General features: G+C 50.5%; 1 protein-coding gene and 1 long non-coding RNA gene across 2 annotated transcripts in view; one reads left to right on the top strand and one right to left on the bottom strand.

Moving 5' to 3' along the window:
• Nucleotides 1-26: 26 nt before the first annotated feature.
• Nucleotides 27-26,147, bottom strand: EPHA8 (EPH receptor A8). The gene is made up of 15 exons (XM_069078273.1): nt 25,484-26,147; nt 17,700-17,855; nt 16,737-17,072; nt 15,682-15,806; nt 15,412-15,574; nt 13,446-13,542; nt 11,021-11,088; nt 9,924-10,088; nt 8,548-8,733; nt 8,031-8,092; nt 6,807-7,016; nt 6,163-6,312; nt 5,192-5,382; nt 4,686-4,850; nt 27-3,611 (listed from the first exon to the last, which is right to left on the bottom strand). Exons 1-15 carry the CDS (start codon nt 26,079-26,081, stop codon nt 3,497-3,499), a joined length of 2,787 nt encoding a protein of 928 aa, XP_068934374.1. The 5' UTR covers nt 26,082-26,147; the 3' UTR covers nt 27-3,496.
• A 596-nt stretch (nt 26,148-26,743) lies between these two features.
• LOC138153859 (uncharacterized) overlaps nt 26,744-27,804 on the top strand; it is a 2,154-nt gene continuing 1,093 nt past the window's right edge. Inside the window, exons 1-2 of the long non-coding RNA XR_011166482.1 lie at nt 26,744-26,942; nt 27,343-27,535. This is a non-coding gene — a long non-coding RNA (uncharacterized lncRNA). The remainder of the gene's footprint in view (nt 26,943-27,342; nt 27,536-27,804) is intronic.

Consider the following 27,804-nt stretch of genomic DNA (forward strand, 5'->3'; position numbering starts at 1 on the left):
GAGAGAGAGACCTTGGTGGCCTCGGGGGTACATTGGGCCAGAATTATTGCAGGAACAGAAGGGGCTCAGGGCCTTGGAGGTGCCCCGTGCTGGTGTGTCCTTGGGACAACTGTGCTGATTGGGGGGTGATGGGGAAGGAACTAGAGGGGAATGGAGGCCTGGCCCAGCCCCTCATCCCATCCTCCATTGCAGATGCAGGCAGTGCAGGGGCTGAGGGGAGCCTGCCCCTGACAGCTCCCCCTGCTGCCCAAGACAGGGGCCCCAGCTGGGCCTGGCCTTCTTTTGGAAGATCCATACTCACACTTGGTGACTTTTTCTGTGCTTTGAAGACCATGTTTGCATTGTTAGGAAGTCAGGAAAAAAATTCTCAAACACAAGTAGAAAAAAAATATTTACATACCCTGGGGTTGGAAGTAGTGAGAGGTTAAAGGGGGTGCAGGGTCAGATTCTGAGAAAGGAGGGGTCTTTACAGACCTCCTCATTGCTCCCCCTAGAGTCAGAAGCTTTCAATGTGGGATGTGATCAGGGCGGAGAGCATTAGAGTGGAAGGCAGCAAATTCAAACCCAGCTCCCATGCTGTGATTCAGTGACCTCCTGGAAAACAAGAGTTTGGCCTAGGTGGTTTTCAAGGGTCCCTTCAGCTCTGCTAGTCTCTGTTCTAAACTCCTTTCCATTTCCAACATTGTGTGTTGTAAGACCCATTCCAGCTTTGACATTCTATGTTCTAAGGACCCTCCCACCTCTGATATTCTGTGTTCTGAGGGCCCTCCCAGCTCTGACGTTCTGGGTTCCAAGGGCCCTCCCACCTCTGATATTCTGTGTTCTAAGGGCCCTCCCAGCTCTGACATTCTGGGTTCCAAGGGTCCTCCCAGCTTTGACAGTCTGAGTTCTAGAGACCCTTTGGGTTCTGACAGTCTTAAATATTTCCAGCTCTTTCTAGTCCTATCACTTCTGGCTCTAAAGATCCTATCCCTCCTCATTCCATCGTTCTGTGACCTTAACCCAAAGGCAGGGCAGCTGATGTGAGGAGTCTGTTGAGGCTCCTCCTCAGAGGCTGGGCCCCTGGGCAGGAACTGCTGTTTCCTATGGCCAGAGCTTGGCCTAACTCTGCTCAGTGTATGTCAGGGTGAGGTGGGCAGGGAGGAGTGGTTGGGCATTGGGGGCCCCATGGGGGCAGTAGGGGCCTGGCAGCCAAAGGTTACATCACACCCCCCAGTCAATAGGGCAGTGGGGGGTGTTTAGGATTGGGGGAGCCCCTAGGCAGCTGTAGTAATATCTTCATGAAAAAGAATTTGTGATATTGACAACCCTGTTATCCCATTGAAGCAGCAAAAGGACTGAAATCGTCCCCAGGACTGGGGTGAAGGTTGGGTAGATGGGAAGGGAGACAAGGGCAGAAGGGGCTCCAGACTCTGGAGACTGAAGACGTGCAGACACTTTGGCCCAGGAGCTCCCCCATGGCTGATGGGGGAGAGTCGGCCACAGGGACAGAGGACCAGGAGGAGCACAGCCCCCCACACCTGAGGGTGTCTGTGTGGTCCTCACTTGTACCTGGGTAGGGTGATGGGGTCTTGGTGCTGGTGAATTTTAAAACAAGACTGGTTTCTCTTGGAGTGCCCAAGTGTGTGTGTATGTGGGAGGACATATATCACAGACCCTAGGCATCCATTGGGTCCTCTAGGACCCAGGAACTTAAAGTGGGTGTGTGGAAGTGAGTCAATAGGGGGGAGGAGGGGGATAAAAGGAAGGCTTGGAACCCTGTCACCTCACCACAGTCTCACAGAGAGGGGCACCTTCACACCAATGCACACACAGCTTCACACAGGCAGGACAGATGGGCACACTCATGCAAACGCACAAATCCTCCCTCTTGGGATCATGTACCTTCCCATGAAATGGGGATATGTGCATTCACAAATATCTTCTCAGGCACACACACACACACACACACACGTCTTCACAGAAACATGTTTTTATCACGCATACAAACACGAACCTATGTATACATTCACACCAGTAACACAGGCAAGGGGCTTCAACACAGGACAGTGGCAGTGTGAATACACATGCACCCACAGCCGGCAATGAATCTGGGTGTGAACATCTACCCAGTCATAGAGTGGACCTCTAGCACAACCTCTGCCTTGACAGGGATCCCCACCGAATTGCTGGAGCGGTCATCCAAATGCTGTTTCAAGACCTCCGTGGAGTGGGAACTCACCACTTCCCCAGGAAGTCCCCTCCGCTTTGAGATCATTTTAATCATACCATTATAAAATAAGCCTCAGGTTTCCTCCCAGCCCCTTCCCTTCATAGAAGGGCCTTATGGCTCCCCTAGTCCAACCTCACTCATTTTAAATAAGGGGAAACTGAGGTCCAGAGAAGATGGGTGGGCCCAGGAAAGGTCCACTGTTGTGCTGCTCAGGAAAGAGGTCAGAGAGGTAGAAGAAGCTTGGAGACTTGGAGGTCAGCTAGTCCAGCATCTTCCCTTTTTTTCAATGAGAAACCTGAAGTCCAGGGAGGGAAGTGACTTATCCAAGGTCAGGTAGGTAGTAACCATTAGGCAGGTTTTTTTCTCCCTGTTATCAGGGCTCCGTTTGCCTCTCTGGAGCTCCTAACTTCTGCTCCTGGTTCTGCCATTAGGACCAAACAGGACCAATCTAATTTCTATTCCAGGTGACAGCCCTCTAAATATGTGAGGTCCCCCATCCCCCGCCCTGAGTCTTCTTCCCCTCCAGGCTAATCACGCCCACATCCATTCTCCTGTGGCATGTCTCAAGGCCTTTCTCTACCCTGGCTGCTCATCTCTGGCAAACCACTACCTTATCAGCATTGTTGCCAAAATGGGGCACTCCAGATAGAGTCTGATCTTTCAGAATACCTTTGAACACACACACTCACACACACACTCACTTGACCCTGTGATACACACATACTTTCACACAGTGACACACATGCACACTATTAAGCAGGGCAGGGAGACAGTGTCTTTGGCTGACACCAGGAGTTGAGGCCCAGTTGGGGCCCACCAGCCTTTGAGGATGAGTTCCCAGGACCTTGTGGCAACCTTGGTGGAGAAGACTCCGTCTGCCCCCACCCCACCCCACCCCATGGGCCCTGGATGGCAGGCAGACACATTGAGGAGAGGTGAGGGGCTTTCAGGAGGCCGAGGGCAGTGACATGTCCGTCCTGAGAGCCAGGTAGCTTCTAGCCAAGACCTTGCTTGGCTCCCAACCCCAAGCAGAACTACCCTTTGTCCCCATGACCTAGCCCAGGGGGCAAGTCTGATAGTCAGAAGGAAGCATGGGGAGGAAAGGATAGGGGGAGGGGGAGGGTGGCCTCCACCTCCCTTCTGTCCTGGGCTGGGTCCTAGGCCTTCTTTCCACGGAGCCAGCTCCAGTTTGCCCATTGACCTCGAGCCCTTGCAGACCCCCCCTTCCCTCCCAGGTAGGCCTGGCTTTGGGCTCCCTCTTAGTCCTCACAAACAAACAGCAGGTCAGAGGGGCCTCCGGGGCCCATTGGGGCTGGTCAGCTGGGAGCGCATGGCCTGGATGCTGCTAACAATCTTCTTCTGGTGTCCTGTGAGGGTGATGCCCAGGCCACGAACATCCCTGACAAGGCAAAAGAACTCCAGTCAAGGCCACGGGCCTTCCCCACAAGGCAAGAGAGTATGGATGTTGAGCCATGAGCCCTTAGCCAGGAAAGGGGAATGTTTCTTCAGCAGCAGAAATGGACGCACTGAGACAGCCACACTCTCAACTGCTTCTAATAATCCATTATGATGACATGATGTCCTACCACCATCCTCTTCTAGTCTCTGCCTTTCCTTTCCCCTTCCCCTGCCCCACCTCCCTCCAGTTCAAAGGATCAGTGATTCTTAACCTTTCTCTGTGTCATGGACCTTCCTTTGGTGGTCAGTCTGGCAGTTATGCACTTCTCAAATAATGTTTTTAAATGCATAAAATAATGCATAGCATTAGGAACCAAACAAATCTTATTAAAATAGTTGTCAAAATATTTTTAAAAACCACAAATTCAGAGGCCTGGGGTTAAGAACCCCTGATCTAGAACTAGGAGGAATCTTAGAAATCACCATCTCTAACTATCTTATTTTATGAATGAGAAAACTAAGACCCAGGGAAATTAAGAGAAAAGCTCCTTGTTCCATGATCCGGGGGCATTGGTCTCCATGCTTCTTCTCCCACAAAACACCTGTACCCCATTTCTCTCCTTCTTGCCTCTTTCCCAGCTGTTCTCCCAAGCCTGGAATGTTCTTCCTCTTCCTCTGCCTCTGCCCTGCCTGGCTCCTCTGACTTCCTCTAAGGTCCAGCTAAAATCCCACCTTCCACAGGAAGTCTTTCCTGACCTCCATTCATTCTAGTGCCTTCCCTCTGAGAACATCTCCAGTGCATCCATTTGTACATTGTCTCCCTGTTAGACTGTAAGCTCCTTGAGGGCGGGGCTGTCTTTTCCTTTTTTTGTATCCCTAGTACTCAGCACAGTGCCAGCACATGGTAGGCATTTAATAAATATTTCTTGACTTGACATAGCTAGTCAGTCGCAAAGAAGGGATTGATTTAAACCCAGAATTTCCGACTCTCGGGCCTGGCGTTTTTCCCACCATATCGTCCTCCTCCTTCCATATCCCTGGCCCTTGGACTGAGCCCATCCTGGTTTGTACTCACTGGACATTCATGCGCAGGACCATGCCCAGAGATGAGTAGCCTCCTGCTGCAAAATGCTCCCGGTACCGACCCATCCTGATGGAGTCCAACCAGTCCCCCACAGTGACACCACCGCCACCACCTCGAAGGTCAAAGCAGCTCCGGGCAAAGGCTGGGGGTGGGCACCTGAGGATAGAGGAAGGCCTGGTGAGCAGCCATTGCCCGGGACAGGAGCTGGCGTCTTCCAAGAATCAGTTTTTGGTGGGGAGCCCCAAAGCTGTAGGCTTCCCTAGGCCCTAGCTGAGGCCAGTCCCTGGTTCCTTTGCTCAGCAGTGACCCAAGGGGACTTCAGACAGGGAGATGAGAGGTGGAAGAATCTTAGAAAAGCTTAGAGAACTCAACCCCTTCTTTTTACAGATGAGGGACCTGAGAGCCCACAGAGGGGACAGATAACAGGTGAGCTGGGATTCGAACCCAGATCTTTGGACTCCAGATCCACATTGGCATCAGCAGGGCAGGGCCGGTACCTGTTCACTGTGGCAGTGACCCTGAGAGTCTCGGGGTTGCGGATGAGTGAGTCGAGAATGCTGACGATCTGGGGGAAGCGTGGCCGCTGGCTCCGCTCCTTTTGCCAACAGTCCTGCATGAGCTGGTGGAGGGCCGTGGGACAGCCCATGGGGGCAGGGAGGCGGTACCCTTCCTCCACCGAGCTGATGACCTGGGGGGCAGGGAAGGCACCAGGATGCGGATGCCTTCTGGCATCTCCACCTCCATCCCACTTACTTCCTCCAGCCCCTACGGCCTTCCCCTTTCCCTCCTGCCTGCCCTCTCTCCCCCTGGCCTGGCTGCTTCTTTGACCAGCTCTCCCTCTTCCTGCCTCGCTACCTCACCTCAGCACTAAGGCTTCTTTTTTCCTGAATCCCCACCAGGATTCTCACCCTTGAGAAGCTCTCATCTGCCGGCCTTCCCAACCATATTCTCCTTAACTTCCCTGGCCCTCAGCTGGCCTCTCTCCCACTTAGCCTCCTCCCGGGCCAGCTCTCTCACTAGCTTCTCCATCCAGCGTTTTCCCCTCCCTAGAGAACATCTAGTTCAACCCTATTCATTTTATTTTTCATTTTCAGAGGCAATTGGAGGTTAAGTGACTTGCCCAGGGCAAAATGCATTCTGAGTGATTTGATTTGGACTCTCTAGCCAGGAGTCTGGCCAGTGCACTGGCGGCTAAACTGGACTGGGGACTGAGAGGACCTCACTTGGAATCCTGACTCTGTTTCTTATGCCCTGGGTGATCTTTGGCAAATCATTTAGCTTCTGGGCCTGTTTCCTCCTCTGGACAATGAGCGGGTTGGATAAGAACCCACATTTGAAACCCCTTCCTCTACACCTGGTGAATTCATGTCATTTTCATGATTCTACACCTCACCCTAAGACTTCTCTTGCCCCTGGCTCCCTGACCTGCCACCCTCATCCTCATGCCTGCCCCAGGTCACATACTCACATCACGGTTAGTCATATTCCAGTACGGCCGCTCCCCATAGGCTAACACCTCCCACATCACCACCCCAAAACTCCACACGTCACTGGCTGAGGAGAACTTGCGGAAAGCAATGGCTTCGGGGGCTGTCCAGCGGATGGGAATCTTCCCTCCCTGAGATAGGAAGAGGCAAGGGATGGGCTAGTCATGGGAGGCTTCCTCATGCTGACCAAGCCTAAACTGAGCACCCAAGGGATGGGAGGGAAGGTGTGGGAGAGCGGCTGAGGCTGGTTAGGGGGGCAGTGGGGAGTTAGAGAATGTCTAAGATGGTAAAGACTACAGATCAGCCAGTCCAGAAGAGGAAACTGAGGCCCACAGAGGGATAATGACTTGCCCAAGGTCATGCAGTCAGTAAATGGAAAGCTTTGAACCTAGATCTTTTCATTCCAAGCCCAGGGTTCTTTCCACTATATACCATGTGGAGTCACTAAGGAAGCCAAGGGCAGGGTTAGGAGGGGAACCTTAGAGCACCCCCAATGCTGTGATCTTTCTACTATCAGGCTGGGGAGGGGGGAAGACAGAAAGGAGTTAAGGCTGCCAATCTGGAAGGTGCTCCAAGCTTAGGGGAGGAGAAAGTCCTGTGCCAATGAAGGGCACTGCCCACCCACCGTAGTGGTGTATGCAGCATCAGGGTCATCTTCCAGGACGCGAGAGAGGCCAAAGTCAGACACTTTGCACACCAGCTGGCTGTTGACCAGGACATTCCGGGCAGCCAGATCTCGATGGACATAGCCTAGGTCAGAGAGGTAGCGCATGCCAGCGCCCACTCCTCGCAGCATACCCACCAGCTGCACGATGGTGAACTGCCCATCATGGGTCTGAGGGGGAGAGAGAGGCCTGGCAGCCTTAGGCTGGCTTTAGCCAAGGGCTCCCATTGCCTGGCCCAGGGCACCGGCTAATTTGGTACTTCCCCCCTCCCTCCCAACTTCTCTTCCCCTCCCCTTCCCTCCCTCCCTTCCTTCTCTTCTCCTTTTTCCTCCTTTCTTCCTTTCATTTTCTCCTTCTGTCTTACCCTCCCTCCCACCTTTGCTTCCCTTCTCTTCCTCGAACCTTTTCTTTCCCTTCCTCCCTCTTTCTTTTCTTTCTCCTTTTCTTCTCAGCTTTTGGACAAAGTCTTCTAGTACAGCCTGTGTACATATACTTTTCAGCCTTGGTAAGGGGTGACAGAGAGAATCCATGGGGCAGAAGGGGTTTTCTCCTAATGCAGGTAGGTGGGAACTAGCCTGATCAGCCTGTCTCTTGGACAGTGCAGAAAGTGAGCCCTGAATGTACAGAGAAGGGGCCACCGACTGCTGGAGCAGAGTGGGACACTAAGCTACAGAACCTGGGAGCTGGAGGAGACAGCTCCACTGCCTTCTTAAGCAGATGAGGAGAAATGATGTGCCCAAGGTCACACCCACAGTCTATAATCTGTAGAGACATTCACAAATCCAGGTTTCCTGGGGCCCACACCAATGATCTTTCTACTGTACCACGTTAACTTCTCATGTCTCATCACCAGGTCCAGAATGAAGAACTAAAGGAACGTGAGTGATTGGTCTAACCCATTCACTTTACAGATAGGGAAACGGTCACAGAGAGGGGAGGTGGCTTGTTCAGACTAAGGCTAGTGAGTCAGGCCGAGAAGCCAGGTGTCCTGATCCCCAGTCATCACTGCGCCGGCCCATCTTCCTCCTGGGTCTAGCTGGCTTGGAAGACCCTGAGCCAGAGAGCACCCAGGTACAGGGACATCTCTATTTCCTCCGAGCCTCTAGGGAGTTCTATTTTCCCCCAGGTCTCTGAGCAGGAGAGAGGGCCAGGATAGAAGTAGGGAGGGGGGAGTGGTCACATACCCTCAGGAAAGAGTCCAGGGAGCCATTCTCCATGTATTCAGTCACAATCATTGCTAGGCGGCCTGGGCAGGGGAAACAGAAAGGCACAGCTTTCTTGGGGAGTTCTATCTCCCCATCTTGCTCAGTCTAGGTTCTCCCACATCCCACAAGTCCTTTGGGGTCCCTAATCATGGCTGAGGGCTCTGAAGAAGGCAGAAGTATCCAAGGGAAGTTAATCTTAAGGCCCTCTTCTCTGAGCTGACTTCCAGCAGTGTAGATGGAAGCTATTTGGTATTCAACCCAGGGAGGCCTGTAGAGCCACCAAGGAGCCCAGCAAAACTGGGGCAGCTCAGTGAACCGCAGCTGGGCAGGGACACAGCTAGGCCAAGACACTGACCCTTCTTTGGCCTTTTGAATTAGTTTCCCTTAAGTAGTTAGGAGGGGAATGAGTTTCTCTTAGGGGTAGAGAGCAGTGGTGATGGCAGCATAGAGCCAAAGAGGGTGAGGGTGGGTATTTGGGGACGCCCAGGGTACTCACCTCGGGTGACAACACCCTCAAGATGGATGATGTTGGGGTGGTCAAACTGTCCCATGATGGACGCCTCACTGAGGAAATCTCGCCGTTGGCGCTCTGAAGACCCTGCCTTCAGGGCCTTGATAGCCACTGGCATCTCACGCTGCCCTGGCATCTGCAATCGTCCATAGCATACCTCCCCAGACTCACCTGAGAGGCGCCAGAGAGGCAGTGAGCTCTTCACCCCTCCTCTGGCCTCTGCTGATCCCCAGTTCCTATTAATGTCCCTCAGCTCCTATTGTGTAGGAAAGCTAATGTCACAAAGAAGTGAGGGGTCAAGGTGATTCCAGTGGGGAGCTCTGCATTGCCTGCAAGAGGTTTGTGGTTGTTGAGTCATTTCAGTGGTGTCCAAATCTTTGTGACCCCATTTGGAGTTTTCTTGGCAAGGATACTAGAGGGGTTTGCCATTTCCTTCTCCAGCTCCTTTAACAAAAGAGGAAACTGATGCAGAGTTTAAGTGACTTGCCCAGGGTCACACAGCTAGTGAGCGTCTGAGGCTGGATTTGAACTCAGGAAGATGAGTCTTCCTGACTCCAAGCCCAGTGCTCTATTCATTGCACCACCTAGGTTGGTAGATAGCAAATGGTGGTGGATCATGGATACTGGCCTTGGTTTAGAGAGAGAAACCGGAGCATGCTGAAGCATTTGGAAAATGGACAGTGAGTGATACGTAGTCTAGTGCAGGAAGGGCCGCACTTAATGGGGAGAGGTAAGGAGTCTGGAAGACAAGGCCTTGCATCTCCTGTCCTTGGTTATGGCATCTGGGAGGAGTTCTAGTGTGGGAGGTGGTGGGGCCCTGCCTGGTGCTGCTAATGCGTCCACACATGCATGGGACCACAGGCTGCCAGGCTGAAAACAGGAAGCTACATCAGAGATCAACTAATCTATTCTGCAGATGAGGAAACTGAGGTGTCAAGAGATTATTCTGACTTGTGCCTGTAGTAAGTGTCAGGCTGGGTTTAAGCCCAGGTCCTTTGCCTCTTTCTACCATGTATGTAGCATGTGCCAACCATAGAGGGAGCAAGCCATGGTGCCCGGAAGATCAGACCCAGCCTAACCCTGCTGATCGCCACTGGATTAGAGGAATATTGTATTTCGGATCTGCCAAGGACTTAGTCCAACCAAATGAGGAAACAGAGACCCATACTGAGGCCTGCCCAAAGTCATATGCATAGTAAATGGCAGAAGCAGGAGGCCAGTGCCCCATTTCCAAGTTACGCTGGCCAGCCTAGAATGGTTCCTCTGAATCGTGGCTGTTGTGCCCACTAGGCTCACACCCCTTCACCCTCCCCAGCCAGTACCCCCAATATGCCCCAACCCTACTCCCCTCAGGTTCTCACCAGAACCAATGATCTTCTCAATATGGATCCTGGAGGCCTCAATCTCACGACTGAAGCTACGTCGGGCTCTCCCGGGTTCTTCATAGGTGTGAGGGTCTGAATAGAACTGGGGCTCAGGGATCTTCCCGGGCGGATGGTGCAGGGGAAGGAAGACTGGGGGAGGAGCTAGAAAAAGGGAGCAGAAAGATGCCTCTTAGCAGCATTCTGGGAGGATCCCTCCCCTGGTGGACCCTCCATAGCCTCCCTTTGCCCTAGTGTGACTGGACCCCTCCTTGCAATTCTTCTCCGGAGGGACCTCCCCACATAGAAGGGCTATGGGATCTTGGGAGTGTCTCTGTGGAGTCAGGCAATCTACCCAGGAACACAGATTCTCCAGAGCTGACCTCAGAGGTCATCCAGTGCAACCCATAGCTGAATAGGAATTTTCTCAACCACATTCGACACAGAGGCATCCAATGACATGGAGCTCACTACCTGAAAGCTATTCCAGCTTTTGACAGCTCTCAGCATTATAAAGTTAATTCTTCTCCCCTTATAATAGGCCAGTATCTGCATCTCTGTAGCTTCCACACCCCTCTCCTGGTTTTGTCCTCTGGGCCCAAGCCAAATAGATCAGATTCCTTTGCCCCAGGATACCCCTTCAAATACTAAATGAGCTCTCATGCCTCTCACCCAAGTTTTCTCTTATCCAAATGAAACAAGGCCTTCTGGCAGTGCTTGGGGCTTAGCCCACAGACTCTTGGGGTCCCTAGGGAGGCCTGAGATTCCTGAGGGGTCCTGAGTTTCCTCTTTAGTATGTGAGGGTCTTGTTTTCTCTTTATAAAATCCAAAGAGCTGGCCTCTAATGTTTTGGTGTCTATGTCAGGTCATGGACATCTCTGCAGGGTCTGGTGTTCTCCCTAAATCATTCAAAACACCCAGAAGAAGCTTCAGGGTGAGGTCAAGGGGGGTCCTCTCTAGAGGACTCTTTCTTCCCCTGCTCTGATGCCCTTCTCCAGGATCACTTAGGGGTGGGGGAACCCGAACCTCGGGCCTCATTCCCTACCTCCTTGCCCTTTCCCCCGCCCCCATCTCTCAGGCCCCTTACACTTACTCACCCTGTCCATTCTGATAGTGCATCTTCTCCTCATCAGAGTCCTGGAAGGCCTTGCTGTAGCCACAGTGCCTGGGAGAAAAGGGTCTCATTGCTCCTCAGCCAGACTTGCCCTCCTAGTTCCTTCCATCCCTTCCTCTGCCTTCCAGTGGTCTCCTCACCCCACCAATGCCATTGTCCTAGATAAAAATCTAGGACATCTGCCACAAGCCATCCTATAGCCTCACTCCCACCTGGGATGGGATACTAGACTTGGACATGGGACAGCCTTTTGGCAGGCTTCATTGCTTCTTCTAACACCTGTGCACTGGCCACCAGAACTTTCTTCCTCTGAATTTCTTCTTTCAAACACAGAACTCCCTCCAATTTCCTCAGTATGTTCTTAGAAATCCCCCTCCTCCTCCCCTTTCTTCTTTTCTCTGTCTGTCTGTCTGTCTGTCTCTGTCTCTCTCTTCTTCCCTTGTTTCTCTAGATCTTAGGTCAAGTAAAAATTCTCTACCAAGACCTCCAAGCCTTGAAGAAGATCATTCTCCATGACTGCCACATGCTCTCCCTCCCTCCCTCCCTCCCTCTCTCTCTCTCTGTCTCTGTCTCCCCTCTTTCTCTCTCCTCTCTCTGTCTCTCTCTCCTCTCTCTCTGTCTCTGTCTCTCCTCTCTCTTTCTCTCTCCTCTCTCTGTCTCTCTCTGTGTCTCTCCTCTCTCTCTCTGTCTCTGTCTCTCCTCTCTCTCTCTCTTTCTCTGTCCTCTCTCTGTCTCTGTCTCTCTCCTTCTCTCCATCAAACCTATGTCCCCCTTGCTTGACCACGCTTCATTGAAGTATCTGCTCCAGGTGTTCTCTGACTAACCCTGACTCTAGAAGATGGCCTGGACTGGGGGTGAGGAGACCTGGGGCATAGTCCTGGCTCTGCCCCTAACGAGCTGTAGTATGTGGAGATGCCCCCCCCCCCCTCTTCTTGGGCTTTTTCATTCCCCACCTCTAGAATTAAGAGGTTGAACTAAATGGTCTCTTAAGTTGAGTGACATTCTGTGGTCCCTTCCAACTCCAATATTTAATGTTCCGATATTATGCACTAAGATCCATTTCATTCTATTCTAAGGTCTAGCATTGTTCTGATATTCTATGTTCTAATATTCTGTGTTCTACCATGCTATGTTCCAAGGTTCCTTCCAGCGTCAACATTTTAAGTTCTAACAATACGTTCTAAGATCCATTTCAGCTGATATTCTGTTCTATGGTCCTTCACAGATCTGACATTCCATGCTTGAATATGCCATGTTCTAAAATTCCTCTCAGCTCTGACATTAAATGTTCTAACAATTTGTCCTAAGATTCATTTTCACTGATTTTCCTTTCTAAGTTCCATCATACATTCTAAGGTTCTTTTTATTTCTGACATTCTGTGTTTGAATGTCCTCTCTACTATGACTTCTATGCTATAAGGGCCCTCCCAGCTCTGACATTCTCTGTTCTAAGGGCCCTCCCAGCTCTGACATCCTGTGTTCTAAGGGCCCTCCCAGCTCTGACATCCTGTGTTCTAAGGGCCCTTCCAGCTCTGACATCCTGAGTTCTAAGAGCCCTCCCAGCTCTGACATACTATGTTCTAAGGCCTCTCCCAGCTCTGACATCCTGTGTTCTAAGGGCCCTCCCAGCTCTGGCATCCTGTGTTCTAAGGGCCCTCCCAGCTCTGACATCCTGAGTTCTAAGAGCCCTCCCAGCTCTGACATACTATGTTCTAAGGACTCTCCCAGCTCTGACACTATATGCTTTAAAGGTCCTTCTAGTCCTGACATTCTGTGTTCTAACTGCCCTCCTAACTCTGACATTCTGGGTTCTGAAGTCTCTCCCTGCTCTAAAATTCTAAAATTTGAATTAACCTTAAGCTCCTAGGTGGCAGTGGATAGAGTGCTAGACTTGGAGTAAGGAAGGCCTGATAAGGTTCAAATCCAGTCTCAGACACCTACTAGATGTATGACCCTAGGCAAGTCACTTAAGCCTTGGTGTGCCTCAGTTTCCTCACCTGCAAAATGGGAATAATAATAGCAACTGCCTCCCAGGGCTGTCATGATGATCAAATGAGATAACAGTTCACAAACCTTAAAGCTGCACATGAAGGGGACCTGAATATGAAGCCCCATCCCTTCAGCACTGTTTCACCATTTGCTCCTGCCCCCTGGCTTTAGGCCAGGACTGTGTTTTCAGGCTGAGCTTGGGAAATGAGGGGGTAGAAAGAGAGGCAGAAAGGGATGGGGGTGGATGGGAAAAGAGGGAGGTGGCAGAAAGGAAACCCTGCAGGCTGCAATGCATCCCCTGCAAACATGCAGGGAACCTTGAGGGCCGGAAAGTGGAGCCCCCAGTCCATGAGGACCCGGTCTGGAAGGGAGATGGGGCTGGTGGGAGGGGGCAGGGGAAGATCAGAGGCCCCACCTACCTCTTCTTACAGATGAGCAGCAGCAGAAGGATGACCAGACCGGTGATGAGCGTCAGGCAGATCCACACGATGGTCCTGGTGTCGTAGCGGAGCCCTGCTGCAAAAGGCAGTATGTGCTGTCAGCTCCCAGCTAACCCAGCAGAGGCAGGCAGAGACGAAGGAGGGAGAGAAGACCTCTGCTGCCCAGCCCGGGCCTGGGACTGGGGGCAACCTCGTCTCCCCCTCCCACCTCCTTGGGGTAACCCAGGCTTGAACATTCCATGCAAATCAATCAGGAATTGATCAGTAAACATTGATTAAGCTCCTACTGTATACCAGGCCTTCTGCTAAGCACAGAGGATATAATAAAGGGCAACATGTCCCTGCCCTAAAGGAGCTTGCCATCTGTCTCTCCAATGTCTTGTCAGCAGCCTCTGTCAACCCCCGCAACTATCTTGAACCTCTTTTCTTGATATAATGATAAGGGCCAACACTTCTAGAGTGTACTAAGCTTTACAAAGCACTTCATAATCCTCACAACAACCCCGAGAGGCTGACTTATTATTCTCATTTTACAGATGGGGAAACTGAGGCAAATCAAAGCTAAGTGACAGTCCCCGGGTCACACGGCCAGTAAGGACTAATGCAGGATCCGAAGCAGGTTCTATCTGACTCTGGGTCCAATGCCCTATCCACCTGGCCACCTAAATAGGGGCCTGTGTTTCATGTTTATCTCTGCTTCTGTCTTTTTATTCCTAAAGCCTCACACAGCACCCGGGCACAGCGCCTGGCGCGTAGCAAGTCCTTACTGAATGTTTACTGCATTAATGGATGAATTCGGTCCCTCATCCAAAGCCCACTGACACGGGTGGCAAGTGAGAGCGGCACCAGGGCATAGTGGGCCAGGAGGAGGCAACCTGGGCACTAGGCCTGCCTCTGCATGACCTTAGATAAGTCATTTTGCTACCTAGACTTCAGTGTTCTCATCTATCAAGTGGAGACAGAAATCCCTGCCCTGATTCCTTCCTGGCATTACTGTGAGGATGTTGCTAAAGAGGCTGACAAGAATCTTTCCTGACTCTTCTCAGGCTTGACTTCCTGTATTTCCATGCAGGGCACATCTCTCTGCCGTAGCGTCCTTTGAAATGAGCAGCTTATGCTGGATGGTCTCTAATGTCCTCTCCTCATCTAATATGCTATGCTTTGGCAAGCTACAGCCTAAGGGCCCTCCCAGCTCTAGTGTTCTATGTCCTAAGGGCCCTCCAAGCTTTAACATTCTGTGTCCTAAGAGTCCTCCCAGCTCTGACATTCTGTGTTCTAAGGGCCCTCCCAGCTCTAATGTTCTGTGTTCTAAGGGCCCTCCTAGATCTAACATTCTATGATCTATGATCCCTCTCTGCTGTGATAGGCTATGTTCTAACCTTCTGTCTTCTAAGGTCTCTCCCAGCTCTAAAATTCTAGGTTCTATGGGCCTTCCTTGCTGTGACATTCTATGGTCCCTCCCACCGCTGACATTCTATGGTCCATGGCTCTTTCTACCTCTAACATTCTCTATTCTTCATTCTGTGTTCTAAGGCTCTTCCCAGCTTCAACTGTCCATCTGGCATAATGGATAGAGGGCAAGACTCAAAATCAAGAAGTCATGAGTTCAAATCCTGCCTCAGATACTTAAAATCTGGGAGATCCCGGGCAAGTCATTTAACTTCTCTTGGCTTCAGTTTCCCCATCTTTAAATTGATATAACGACACCAACCCTACAGGGTTGTTTGTATGCCAAATCTATGCAGAATATGTAGGTAAAACACCACATTATAAGTTAGCAATTGTCATTTACATTTCATGTTCTGGGTTCCTTTTGTTCCATCATTCCCCTTCGAAGTCTGAAGTTTGATGTTTTAAGATCCCTTCTCATGGAATGTGACTGTGACTCAGAGATACTTCTGCCCTCCATGGCCTCTTCCCGCCATCCCTCCCACCTTACACTCACTTGGTTTTCCAGTCTCCACTTCCATGGTCGGGCTAAAGCGTCCACAGCCCGCTGAAGTGCGGGCTCGCACCTGGAACACATAGTGGGTGCCAGGCTTCAGACCAGATACAGTTGCCCTGGTGGTTGTGGCCTTGAGGGTAGAGTAACTTTGCATCTCCTTGTCCTGGGAGGTTGGAGGGAGAAAGGAGCTCAGGAGACTGGACAGGTCAGCTCCCTCCGTGCCCTCTCCTGCCACCCTCTGGCCCTCTGGCCCAGCCCCATTGTCTTCACCTTCTCATAGTATTTAATTTCATACTCCAGGATGATTCCATTAGGCTGGGCCGGTTCCTGCCACAGCAGTGTGACGCTGGTCTGCCCAGCTCGCTCCTGGCGAATGGCCACCACTTGGGATGGGGCTAGAAGGGTCAAAGCCATGGGGCATTAGAAAGGCATCCTGAGGCACTGGACTTTCCCTCCCCTTTCTGGAGTCCTGCTTTGTGACTGTGCAAAGACCTCCTCCCTACCCCGACCCCAACAAGTTGGAATCCTAGCTCTGGAGCATGAACTTGGGTTAGTCATTTTAGACTGGGTCTCAGTGTCCATAACTGTGAGTCTATAGGGGATGGAATGGAAAGTCTTGAAGATACCAGCTTATGATTTAAGATCTTCTTACATGTCTAATTATATTCTCTGTTCCAAGGGTCCTCTTAGCTCTGACATTCTATGTTCTAAGACCCCTCCCAACTCTAACATTCTGTGTTCCAAGGGTCCTCCCAGCTCTGATATTTTGTGTTCCAAGCATCCTTCCAGCTCTGACATTCTATGTTCTAAAGGCCCACCCAGCTCTGACATTTTGTGTTCTAAGGGCCCTCCCAATTCTGACATTCTATGTTCTAAATTCCCTCCCAGCTCTGACATCCTGTGTTCTAAGGTCCCTCCCAGCTCTGACATCCTGGGTTCTAAGGGCCCTCCCAACTCTGACATTCTGTGTTCTAAGGGCCATCCCAGCTCTGACATCCTGTGTTCTAAGATCCCCCCCAGTTCTGACATCCTTGTTCTAAGGGCCCTCCCAGCTCTGACATCCTGTGTTCTAAGGGCCGTCCAACTTTTATAAGTATAATTTAAGTTCTCTTCTAGGTCCATGACTATGTTTCTTTGTCACTGCTATTTCAATTCTCTTACCCTTCCTCTCCTAAAACCAAGATGTTCTCAGCTAGGCTGTGACCAAATGCCCGAGGCCGCCCACCAAGCTGCCATCTCAGAGGACCCCTGTGTTGTTCACTAGACATCAAACCCATCCTAGGAGTTCTCAGACTCCCTGGGATGGGCCCCTGTGCTCCTCCTACCTGCCTGGTTTGTGGTGATGTTGACGGAGGTGACTCGTCGGGGCTCCAGACTGAGGTCAGACACGCCGTTGACAGCCTCGATCCAGAAGGTGTAGTTCATGTGGGCGAGCAGGTTGCCTACTGTCAGGGTGGTCTGCACCAGGCTCATCTGCTGGGGCACAAACCGGGTCCCACTGCCGCAGGTCTCACAGTGGCCCTGGTCCCAGGAGCAGCGGCGGCAGATGGCGTTGTAAGTGATGTCACTGCGGCCTCCCTTGTCCAGGGGAGGGTCCCACTCCAGGGTCACAGAGGTCCCATTCACACTGGAGATCAGGTTCACGGGGGCAGAGGGAGGCCCTAGGGAGCAGAGAGACCCAGCCCCAGGCCCCAGCTCTAGATGTGGTTGTGGCTTGGTTTATATGGTCTGTCCCCGACTTCTCCAGCACCTAGAGAGCTCACTGGGGGCATGGACTGTGTCTCCCCTAGCAGACTGGAGAACCTACATGCAGAGACTGCCTCTCTTCCATAACATCTAACTGAGCTTCCTTCTCTTCCTCTGCCCAAAGAGAGCAGTATTGCCAATGTCTACGTCCTGTGAAATTGTCATTACAGGCCACTGTTCCTAGGTCCTTGGACTAAGTGAGAAGATCCCAGAAGCCTGGCCCACACCCACAAGGCTTTCTGCCATATCCTACTTATTTATATCACATTCCCTCACCATACTGTAAGGAACATGAGGGCCAAAGACCACTAATAAGTGGCCCAAACTTTGTGCCTCCCTCAGAACCATGATGGTACTTTCAGGGCACACAGTAGGTACTTAATAAATGCCTACTGAATTAAATTTAACTCCATGCCTGAAGGTTAAATGACCAAGAGGTCTGGAAGGCTTGGTTATCAAGGCTGGCAAATAGGAGAAAGGAGGTCTTGGGTGCCCTGAATAGACTGGCCTCACCTTCCACCCCAAGTGTAAAGCGCACTCACTAGTACAGGCTGCAGATGGAGGGTCAAGGGCCGCCCGGTAATAGCTGAGATCACAATGGCAGGTCTGGGCTGCAGATGTAGATGCATGGCTGTGTAAGGGGCACCTAGCACACAGCTGGTCCCCTGGAGCTGACTTGTAAGTCCCCAGTTCACAGGCTGCAGAGGCAGAAGGAGATCACAGCAGAATGAGCTGTCTTGTCTTATGCAACAGAGAAGCCTTCTTGGCTACCAGACATCCAGAGTGATCCTACCAGAATGACCAACTCTTGCTGATACTGTCTGAATGTGAATCTTCTCCTCCCAGGAGTTCACAGTATTAAAAAAAAACCAGAATATTAGAGCTATAGGGGACATTGGAACACAGAATGTCCAGAGCTGGGGGGGTGGGGTGGGTGGGAGGAGGACATTTGAATGTAGTGGTAGACCTGGAAGGGTCCTCAGAACACAGAATGTCAAAACTGAAAATGATGTTAATATACCGACTATTATACATTGAGGCATATGAAGGATGGAATATTACAGAACCAAAAAAAAAGAAAGAGAATGTATATGATGAATACAGAGAAGTATGAGAAGACTTATATGAACTGATACAAAGTGAAATTAGTAGAACCAGGAAAACAAAGGATCAGAGGGCATTTATTAAATGCCTAAAAAATGCTTGGCACCAGGGATACAAATACAAAGAATGTAACTATCCCCATTCTTAAGGAGCTTACACATCCAACAAAACCAAAACTAAACTCTACATAATTATAACAGCCAAGTTCGACTAGGAAGAAGAACTGTGAGAATATTCTTCTTCTTCTTTTTGAAGAGGAAGAGACCATGACATACTGTTGAATTTGACTGATGTGTTGACGGGTTTGACTGAATTGTTTTTTTTTCTTTTTTAAACATTTTCTGTTACAGAGGATGGTTCTAAAGGTGAGGGAAGGGGAAAGATTATACTTGGAAATGAAGATGACATAAAAATAAAAAAAATCAATAAAATTATTTTTTAAAAAGAACAAAGAATGTCAGAGTTGGGCAAGATCCTAGAACACAGAATATTAGAGCTAAAATTCAATTTGATTAAACAAATTAAGCAATTGTGTGCTCTATGTAGGTGATACAAAGACAAGAAACTAGCACGTAGCCCCTGTTCTCAATGTCATCACATTCATTCTACTAAGTGGACCCCAGGAGGTAACCTAGTCCCATTTCACAGAACGGGAAACAGAGGTCTCTGAGGTGAGCAGCAACCTGGACCCCAAGCCTTTTGTTGCTTCCCTCAGGGAGGCCTTTGGATTCTGCAGCCTGCCTATTAACCAAACAGTCCCTCCACTGGGCAATGCAAGGAGACCTGGTTTAAATTCTGGCCCCATCACCGATGATTTGTGTCATCGCCACTGAGTCATGTTCTCTATTACATTAGATAATTTCCAACTTGTCTTCCAGTTCTAAATATCATGACTCCACAGCCCTTTACTAGCTTTCACAAAGTGAAGGGCCAGCAACATGGGGGCAGTGCCCTCCATGAATGGAGGGCGTGAGTTCCCTGATGTGGCTGAAGGAAAGTCCCTACATCTGTACAATGAGGTCCTGAAGTTACTCTCCTAACTCCTTCAGGAAGACACATAGAGAAAATCACAGACCCATTGGCCAATCACAGAACTGTTTAGAACCCCTGGATGGGCTCAGAACATCACTATGAAGCAGTGGGCCGCTGTAGTGGAAAACGCACCAGAGAATGAGGCAGAAGGTCTAGGTTTGAGCTCTTGCTGGACCATTCCCCTGGCTGTGCCATTTTGGGTAAATGGCTTTCTCAGCCTCAGTTTTGTCAATTATAAAATGGGCACAATTATAACTGTGCTGCCTATCTCCCAGGGCCTCCAGGAGGAAAACATTGTGCAAACCTTAAACATGTCATAGAATTTTGTGTTATTATTTTAATTATCATTGTTCTTGATGTCCTGGAGGGACTCTCTCATGCCTGAGACTGGCACAGAGTCAGAAGAGAGAAGTCAGTTCCACTTAATATATATTTATAAATTCCCTATACTTTTGGGAGAATTGTGCTAGCTTTATACCTGGGGGAGGTATAAAGTTGAGAGGAGGAACCCTTACCCTCATGAGGCTTATAGTCTAGTAGAGTGTGAAAGCTCTTGCAGCCTCTTGGTTTAGCAGTCCTTGAGAGGAAGGTCTTGGCCTTATACTTTTGGTGTATCCTCACAGAAGAGCAGAATCTCAGAATGGGAAAAGTCGTCAGAGACCACCTAGTCCAGGCCATCTCTTCACTGGAGCTCCCTCTGCAATATCTCAGACAAATGGCCACCCAGCTCTGCAGGAAGCCCTCCGAGAAGCACCTGACCAGCTGTGGAGGCAGCCCACAGCTCTTTGGTTTAGAGTTCATTGGAAGGACACTTTTCCTACCACCAAGTCAAAATCTGTCTCTCTGTGCCTTCTGCCTTTGGTGCTAGTCTTGCCTTCTGTAGACATGGTGAGGCTATTTTTTCTTTTACAAGACAGCCCTTCAAATACTTGTGGCAGTTTGGTGGTACATTGGATAAAGTGCCGGGCCTGGAAAGTCAGGAAGACCTGAGCTCAAATCTAACCTCAGACACTTACTGGGTAAGTTACTTCACTCTGTTTGCCTCACTTTCCTCATCTGTAAAATGAACTGCAAAAGGAAATGGCAGACGACTCCAGCATCTTTGCCAAGAAAACCTCAAATGGGGTCACAAAGAGTCAGACACGAGTGAAATGACTGAAAACAACCTTCAGATAGCTGCAAACACTCTCTTGTCTACCTGCTAAGTCTTTTCTGCTACAGGCTTAACACCCTGGTTTCTTCCCATCATCCTTGCATGTCATGGACTCAAGGCCCTGGCCACCCTCCTGTGGACACTAAAGCTTATCGCTGTCCTTCCTGAACTGATCACCACGTTCCAGATGTTGTCTGACCAGGGAGGGAGGCAGCGGGCTCCTCTCTGCTTCGTACTTCAAGTAGCCGACAGTCAAGCAAGGTTTGACTCTAAGGTGATGGTCCAGCCAAAGGCCCCAATCTTTTACAGACAAAAGACTGCTTCTCCACATCCCCCCTACCCCAAATTGGGCATATCATAGATGTTTAGTGCATAGTTGCCAGGCGATGAACTCCCTGTCTTTATTGTCCTCTGGTTCATATTTGAGGTCTTTTCTCCCCAGCCAGAATATAAGCCCCTTGAGGACAGGTAAAGAGGAAACTGAGGCCCATGTAAGGGAAGTGACTTGTCCAAGGTCATATAGTTGATTGGTAGCTGAATGAGTACAAGATTTCAGGTCTTGAGGCAATGCAGCACAGTGAGAAGGGCATTGGATTTAGAGTCAGAGAACCTGAGTTTAAACTCTGGCATGTGACTTGGGAAAAGTCAATCTCTCTGGGTCTCATTTTCCCCATCTGTCAAATGAAGGAGTTGAATTCTACAGTCTTTGAGTACGAAATTTATGCTCCCATGATCCTAAAACCTAATCCAGTGCTAGAAGTGTCCTTTGACCATCCTGGGGATGTAAAATTCAGAACTGGAATGTTACCTCCATGTTATCCATCTCATTTTTTTTAGAATCATAAAATTTTAGCAGGATCTTAATGATGTAGGTTGATTTATTCCCACAAATTCATGCTTGATGAGGGATTTGGACTGGATGACCTTAAAGGTCCCTCCTACTAAGATTCTATTTATGACACTCACTGAGGTTACTCCCAGCTCTGACATCCTCTGCTCTAAGGTCCTTCCTAGCCCTGACATTCTGTGTTCTAAGGGCCCTTCCTAGTCTAGAATCCTGTGTTCTAAGAGCCCTCCCAGCTCAGCTAGCTATTCTATGTCCCTGGGCCTCTCCCAGCTCAAATATTTTATCATTCATTCAAAAGTTGGTATTTTTATATACCTGTCATGGAAACCTGGAAATTTCCCCTTTTGAATCCCAATAGTAAGGGATTATAACGTACTCAGCTGATGCCCATATGGTTATAGTATGTCAGGGCCAGATTAATCTGAGCAATGAAAATAAAATAATCTTTAATAACAATACTAATCGCCAGCCCTGGGGGATGTGAGAGATCTGGATGCCGAGGTCGGGGACTAATCGACAGAGACAGATGGTGTTGCTCTGGGCCAATGGCAGGCTGGCCCCTTCTGAGGAAGGGATGGGCTGGGGAATACGTGTGGGCCTCAGGGCCTTCTGGCAGAGGGCCAGCTGGGGGGCTCTGCCCAGCAGAGTGCACTCCCACCCCCTATCTGCCTGGCACTGAGCCATTTCCCATTCTCCCCCTGTCCCCAGACCTGCTGGTCACACCAGCAGCTGCTTAGAGACCAGGCCCCCCTCTGTTCTCCTATTCAAACAGCTTTAGATTTGACAAATAAGGTGTCCGGCTGTGGACGGCCAAAGGAAATTAATTCTAAATCAGATTTTAAACACAGTCAGGAAGGCCAAAGAACTCGTCTTTCATTCTCTCTCCCCCCTCTCACCCTGCTCAGAAATGAGCCTTTGATATTTATAGAAAGATGATTAGGGCCATGGAGGGTGATTTATATCTTCCGTCCAGGTGACAGGAGGGAAGGGAAGCTGGGCTCCAGGTTTGGGGACACTACTTGCTTACCTGGCACCTCTCCTGGCATTCTTCTCCTCCCAGAGTAGAGGGGGAGGGGGCAGGGGCAGGGAGGAGGGAGTGTCACTTGATCCCAGGACCAGCAGACTGGGGTGGCAGGAGGTGCAGGTACAAGACCCACCTCTACTGTGTGACCTAGCCCAGGTCACCTAAGATCTCTGAGCCCTAGGTGTCTCCATCATAGAATAAGGAGGCCCCTTCCAGCTCAAAGTCTCTATGATTCTATGCCCTTGGGTTGTCTGCTGAAGGCCTCTGGGCCTTGGCTGACCACAAGATAGTCCCCAAGGTGGCTCGGGTTAAAATCTCTACCTGTACCTGTCATACCACTCCAATGAATGAGTTCAGAGATGCTAGACCTGGGAAGGTAAGGCAGCCCAAGCTAGAGCCCAAGGAAAAGGAAGACTGAGACCAAAAGAAGGAAGGGACGCACTGCAGTCACACTGGAGGTGAGCAGCAGAGCTGGGCTCTACACCAAGCTGGCCCCAGGGCTCTGGGTCTTTCTCTTTTCTGGCCTTCAGGGAGGCCGACAAGCTCAGGAACCTGTGGCTTGGGGAACTAGCTGTCAGCACCAGCCCAGGGGTGTGGGAGAGAGGACTCCTGGAGGTGGCCCAGTGGGGCCTGGCTGCTCCCTCCCCAGCTCCCCCGCCCCTTTTCTTTCTGTGCTTCTGGTCTAGGGGAAGGGTGGAGGGCAACTGGAGGAGGCTTCCTCCAGGGGACTCGGGAAATGGAACAGGCTTCTGACTGCGCAAACAGTGATAAGGGGCCTGGCAGGCTTTGGAGCTAACTTTCCCTGGGAGGCTCTGCTTCTCACAGCTCTGTTTGCTCAGAACGGTTACTAAGGGGGGAGGGACAGGGCAGACAGGAGGGAGGCAGTGAGGAGACTGGGCAGGGAAGGGCAATGGCTAGCCCCAGAAAATGGAGGGGCTAGAGAAAGACTTTAGAGGCCATTTAGATCTCTGCCTCACCCATTGTACAGAGAGAGAGAGAGAAAGAGAGAGAGAGAGACAGAGAGAGAGAGAGAGAGAGAGAGAGAGAGAGAGACAGAGAGAGACAGAGAGAGAGACAGAGACAGAGACAGAGAGAGAGAGAGAGAGAGAAGAGAGGAGAGAAAGAAGAGAGAGAAGGGTAGACTGATACCCAGACATAGGCAGATAGATAGAGACAGAGATATAGACAGTAGACAGAGAGATAGAGATAGGTAGATAAATAGACAGACATAGGTGGATAGATAAATATGGATAGAAAGACAGACATAGGTACACACACAGATAGTCAAATGATAAATGGATAGATAGATTGATAGATAGATAGACAGACAGATGATAGACGTAGGTAGGTAGGAGGAGGAAGAGGAAGAAGAGGAGGAGCAGTAGGAGAAGAAGAAGGAGGAGGAAAAGGAGAAGGGAAGAGGAAGAGAAGACCACCCAAGGTGGCCTTATGCAAAGCCTGTAATGGGGGGGAGATGGGAGGTTGAAGATGACACAGCAATGGAGACTTTGGAGAGGTCAGACAAGTAGGAGGAGAACCAGGAGAAAGCAACTTCATGGAAAACCAAGGAGGATACCCAGAATACCCAGAGGGAGAGGCTTTGGAGCAGCACAAACTCTACAGGGAGACAGAGGGTGAGCACTGAGCAAAGGCCACTGGACTGAGCGGCTCTGAGATCTCGGGTAGCTTATCTCTCCACCTTCACTGGTATGTGGCTCCTTGGCTTCTCTCCGTAGAACTGCGAGCTCCTTCACAGCAGGGTCTGCATAGCATGCACCTTTGTATTCCCAGGGTCTAGTACAGGGCTTTGCCCCCAATAGGCACTAATTAAATGTCGGCTGAATCAAAACAATTGAGTTGAAGCCTATGGCAATGTGATCTAGGGCAGACAGGCTGAGATCATCTGAGTATCCAATGGGATCCACTGGGGACTCAGGATGTATGGAATCCCACAGGTTTGTTCCCTGATGGGGGTAATTCCATTGTACTCATCCACGTGGGGCTTCCTGTGTGTCTGTCTCCCCCTGTCCTGCCCACAGAGCTGCCTGGCTTTATTTTGTCTAGCTAGTTTAATGTGCTCCCTTTAGCTGTATCATAGGCACACACACACACAGACACATACACACACAGCCTAGATTTACCTCCTCCCCAGCTGCTAGCTACTGCCCCAGCCATGGCACTTTCCTCACATCCTCTAGAGTCCTTAGTGGGGAGGGGACCTTGGCCTGTCCTGTTGTCCCTCCCCCAGTCAACTCAAGTCTCTCAAGGAGTGGGAGGGGGGCTGGCTGCCATTTGGTTACCAAAAAGTGATACTGTCTCAGATGGAAAACTTAGGCACCCTGTAGAATGTAAGCTTCTTGAGAACAGGGACTAGTCCGCTGGTGTCTGTATCCATCATGCCTATCTGAGGGCCTTGTACATGGGATTTAGTGCTGACTTTGTTGAATTGGGGTTGGGGGAAGTTAGAGCAGCTTCCATAGACCCTTCAGTATGACTCCTGCCTTTCGGGGGCCCAGCTCTCTGATTCCTTTTTCAAGGCTGCTGTGGGGCAAGGGCTATATACACCTTGGGATAAGAGTGCCTTCCGAATCTACAAGGTGTCTTTGTATTTGATTTGTCTTTATTGGAGACAGCATGGAGTGGGTGATGATGGAAGAACAGAGTGGGTAAAGAGCCACTCTCAAAGCCAAGAAGAGTGGGTTCAAATCCTCCCTCTAATACCTAAAGGCCATGCCACACTGGGCAAATAACTTGCGGTCTTTGAGAGCACTTGCCTCTGTGGAGTGAGTTTTCTCACTTTGGAGTTCCCTAAATCAGTGAAATCACAAGTATATCCCCTATGTCTTGTATACACTACCGGGTCTCCCCCATTGGAATGGAAGCTCCTTGAGGGCAGGACTGGTTCGTGTTTGGTTTTGTACCCCTAATACTTAGCTGGCATATAGTGGGTGTTTAGTAAATTCTTGAGGATTGATTGAGGAAAGTGGACTGGGTTTGGAATTAGAAAGACCAGGTTTGAATCTCATCTTTTTCAATACCTGTGGGCCGATTATTTCCTTTCCTTGCCTCAGTTTCCCCCTCTGTAAAGTGAGAGTCTAAGCCAGAGTCTAAGATCTCTCCCAGCCTGCCTGTGACCCACCCCAGAAGCGTGAGGCCGGTCACTCACCCACGCAGGCGTCTTGGAGCTCCTCGTAACCGGCGCTGCACACGCACTTCCCAATGGGTACCAGCCACTCGCCCTCGGCGCTGCAGTACATTTTGGGCGTGTCCCGCTCCTCCGAGTGCCCCACACACTCGCCTCGGACTTCCACCAGGGAGGAAGAGTCGGCTCCCGTCACCGCCTCCGAGAAGGCGGCCAGGTTGCGCACCATGGCCGGGCACTTCTTGTAGTACACGCGCAGAGAGAGGATGGCGATGCAGGCCCCGATGTCCTGGAAGGCCAGGTAGAAGCCCCGCTTGCTCAGCGGCCCCACGCCGCGCACCTCCGTGTTGAGCTTGAGGCGCCGGACGCCCAGGTCGGCCCCCGTGAAGCTCTCGTCTGCCGCGATGGTGTCGATCTTCACGAACTGGCTCTCCTGGGTGCTGGTGCCCAGGTCTCGGTCGGACTCCAGGTAGTAAAGGTTAAAGGTTTCCTTGCAAGTGCCCAGCACCCCTGGCATGCTGTTACAGTCTCGCAGGGTGAACTTGATCTCGGCGTAGACCCGGCGGGCACCATCCCGCGGGACCCAGCTCGTCCGAAGCCAGTTATTCTGGTTGGGGCTCATGACGTTGCACACCTGGTACGTGTGGATGGGGCTGAAAAATTCGTCCACTTCATTGATGGAATCCCACTGCAGGGAGAGGACCAAGGATGGATCGATTAGGGACCACCTCGGGGGAGACGCGGGGGAATGCTCAGTCTGCCGGCCAGAACTTGGGGCACTCACTGTGTACGGCCGATGGCATAAACAGAAGGCAATTCAGCACAGCAGGCACTGATTATACCGCCTTCTGAGTCTAACCTTGGGCCCAGTGCTGGGAGGGGCACAAAGAAGAAGAAACTTGGCCCTGCCCTCAAGGAGCTGACAGTTTAGTAGGGGAAAGGGGAGCTGGGGGTGTAACCAAACAATTATAAGAAAGAAAGTGACAGATGCTATTGAAAAGTGTTAGATGATGTTCTGGGTTCTTTCTACCTCTGATATGTTCTGTTCTAAGAACCCTCCCCTTCACCAGCTCTGACATCCTGTGTTCTAAGGGCCCTCCCAGCTCTGACATCCTGTGTTCTAAGGCCCTTCCCAGCTCTGACATCCAGTGTTCTAAGGCCACTCCCAGTTCTGATATCCTGTGTTCTAAGGGCCTCCCAGCTCTGACGTCCTATGTTCTAAGGCCCCTCCCACTTCTGATATCCTGTGTTCTAAGAGTTTCCCAGCTTTGACATCCTGTGTTCTAAGGGCCCTCTCAGCTCTGACATTCTCTGTTAAGCTCCCATTCTCTAAGGCTCCCTACCACTCTAACTTGAGGCTTTTACAGAGGAGCCATTTTTAATTTCCAGATTGCAGGAAATGAAGCTGCTTCACCAATGAAGCTCTTTGAGGATCCTGAATTTGTCATTCCTGGCCTCTTAACGGAACTGAAACAATATGCAGGTGAATTATCAGCATGATTCTGGTGGTACAGGTAGGGTGGCTGCAGATCCCAACCCCATCCTGTCCTGTCCTGGAGTGTGACCCTGCTAGGCAACATCAGTGGTTGAAGGGCAGATCAGGAGTCACAGTCCTTACACCTGACCTAGGGAGGTCTGCCCCAAAGCTAGGCTGATGGGCTACAGGGTACCTGCTCACCTCTGGTCCCTATACTCCCAGGCAGAGAGGCTTCTGGGGGATAGCAGGGCCTGGGCACAACATTGATGTTGGTGGGGCAGGCTGATGCATGCCTCAGTGCTGACAGAGCTGATTAATTTTTCTGGGTCTCTAGCAGGAGGCAGACAGGAAACAGCTGGCATGTTATTTGGTACTCAATTAACTGTGACAATGCCTTTAACCCCAGAGGTACCAGGGAGAGTCCAAAGACAGACTCACGGAACGTCAGAGTCAGGAAGGACTTCAGAATGTTCAGTGTTAGAACCTGAAGGGACCTTTAAGACAAGGGAACGTCAGCAGCCTTAGAAGAAAAGATGTTAGAAGATGGAAGACTTGCATTCAAATCCTGCCTCAGATACTAACTGGCTGTGTGACTTTGGGTAAGTTCATTAACCTCTCTGTTCCTCAGATTCCTCATAAGTAAAATGGGGATAATAATATCATCTACCTTACAGGTTTGTTGTGAGAACTGAATGAGATAATAATTGCAAAAGGCCTAGCAAACCTTCATGCACTACATGAATTCTAGCAATTATCATCATCATCATCATCATCACTAGAAATGGAAAGGCCCTTAGAAGAGGATGGTCAGAACTGAACATAGGATGTCAGAGCTGGGAGGGCCCTTAGAACCCAGGATGTCAGAGCT

Source organism: Petaurus breviceps, unplaced genomic scaffold, assembly GCF_028583685.1.
Source record: "Petaurus breviceps papuanus isolate PSGF00001 unplaced genomic scaffold, PetGlider_PUasm1.0 91041, whole genome shotgun sequence".
In the NCBI taxonomy this organism is placed as follows: domain Eukaryota; kingdom Metazoa; phylum Chordata; class Mammalia; order Diprotodontia; family Petauridae; genus Petaurus; species Petaurus breviceps.

What these genes read in the sequence shown, in the direction of transcription:
- EPHA8 (XM_069078273.1), bottom strand. Translation starts at nt 26,081, where the DNA reads ATGAGCCCCAACCAGAATAACTGGCTTCGGACGAGCTGGGTCCCGCGG. An exon ending in AAATTAAATACTATGAGAAG is followed by an intron (nt 15,575 to 15,681) that starts GTGAAGACAATG and finishes CCAACCTCCCAG; the next exon opens with GACAAGGAGATGCAAAGTTA. An exon ending in AGTGGAGACTGGAAAACCAA is followed by an intron (nt 13,543 to 15,411) that starts GTGAGTGTAAGG and finishes TGCCTTTTGCAG; the next exon opens with CAGGGCTCCGCTACGACACC.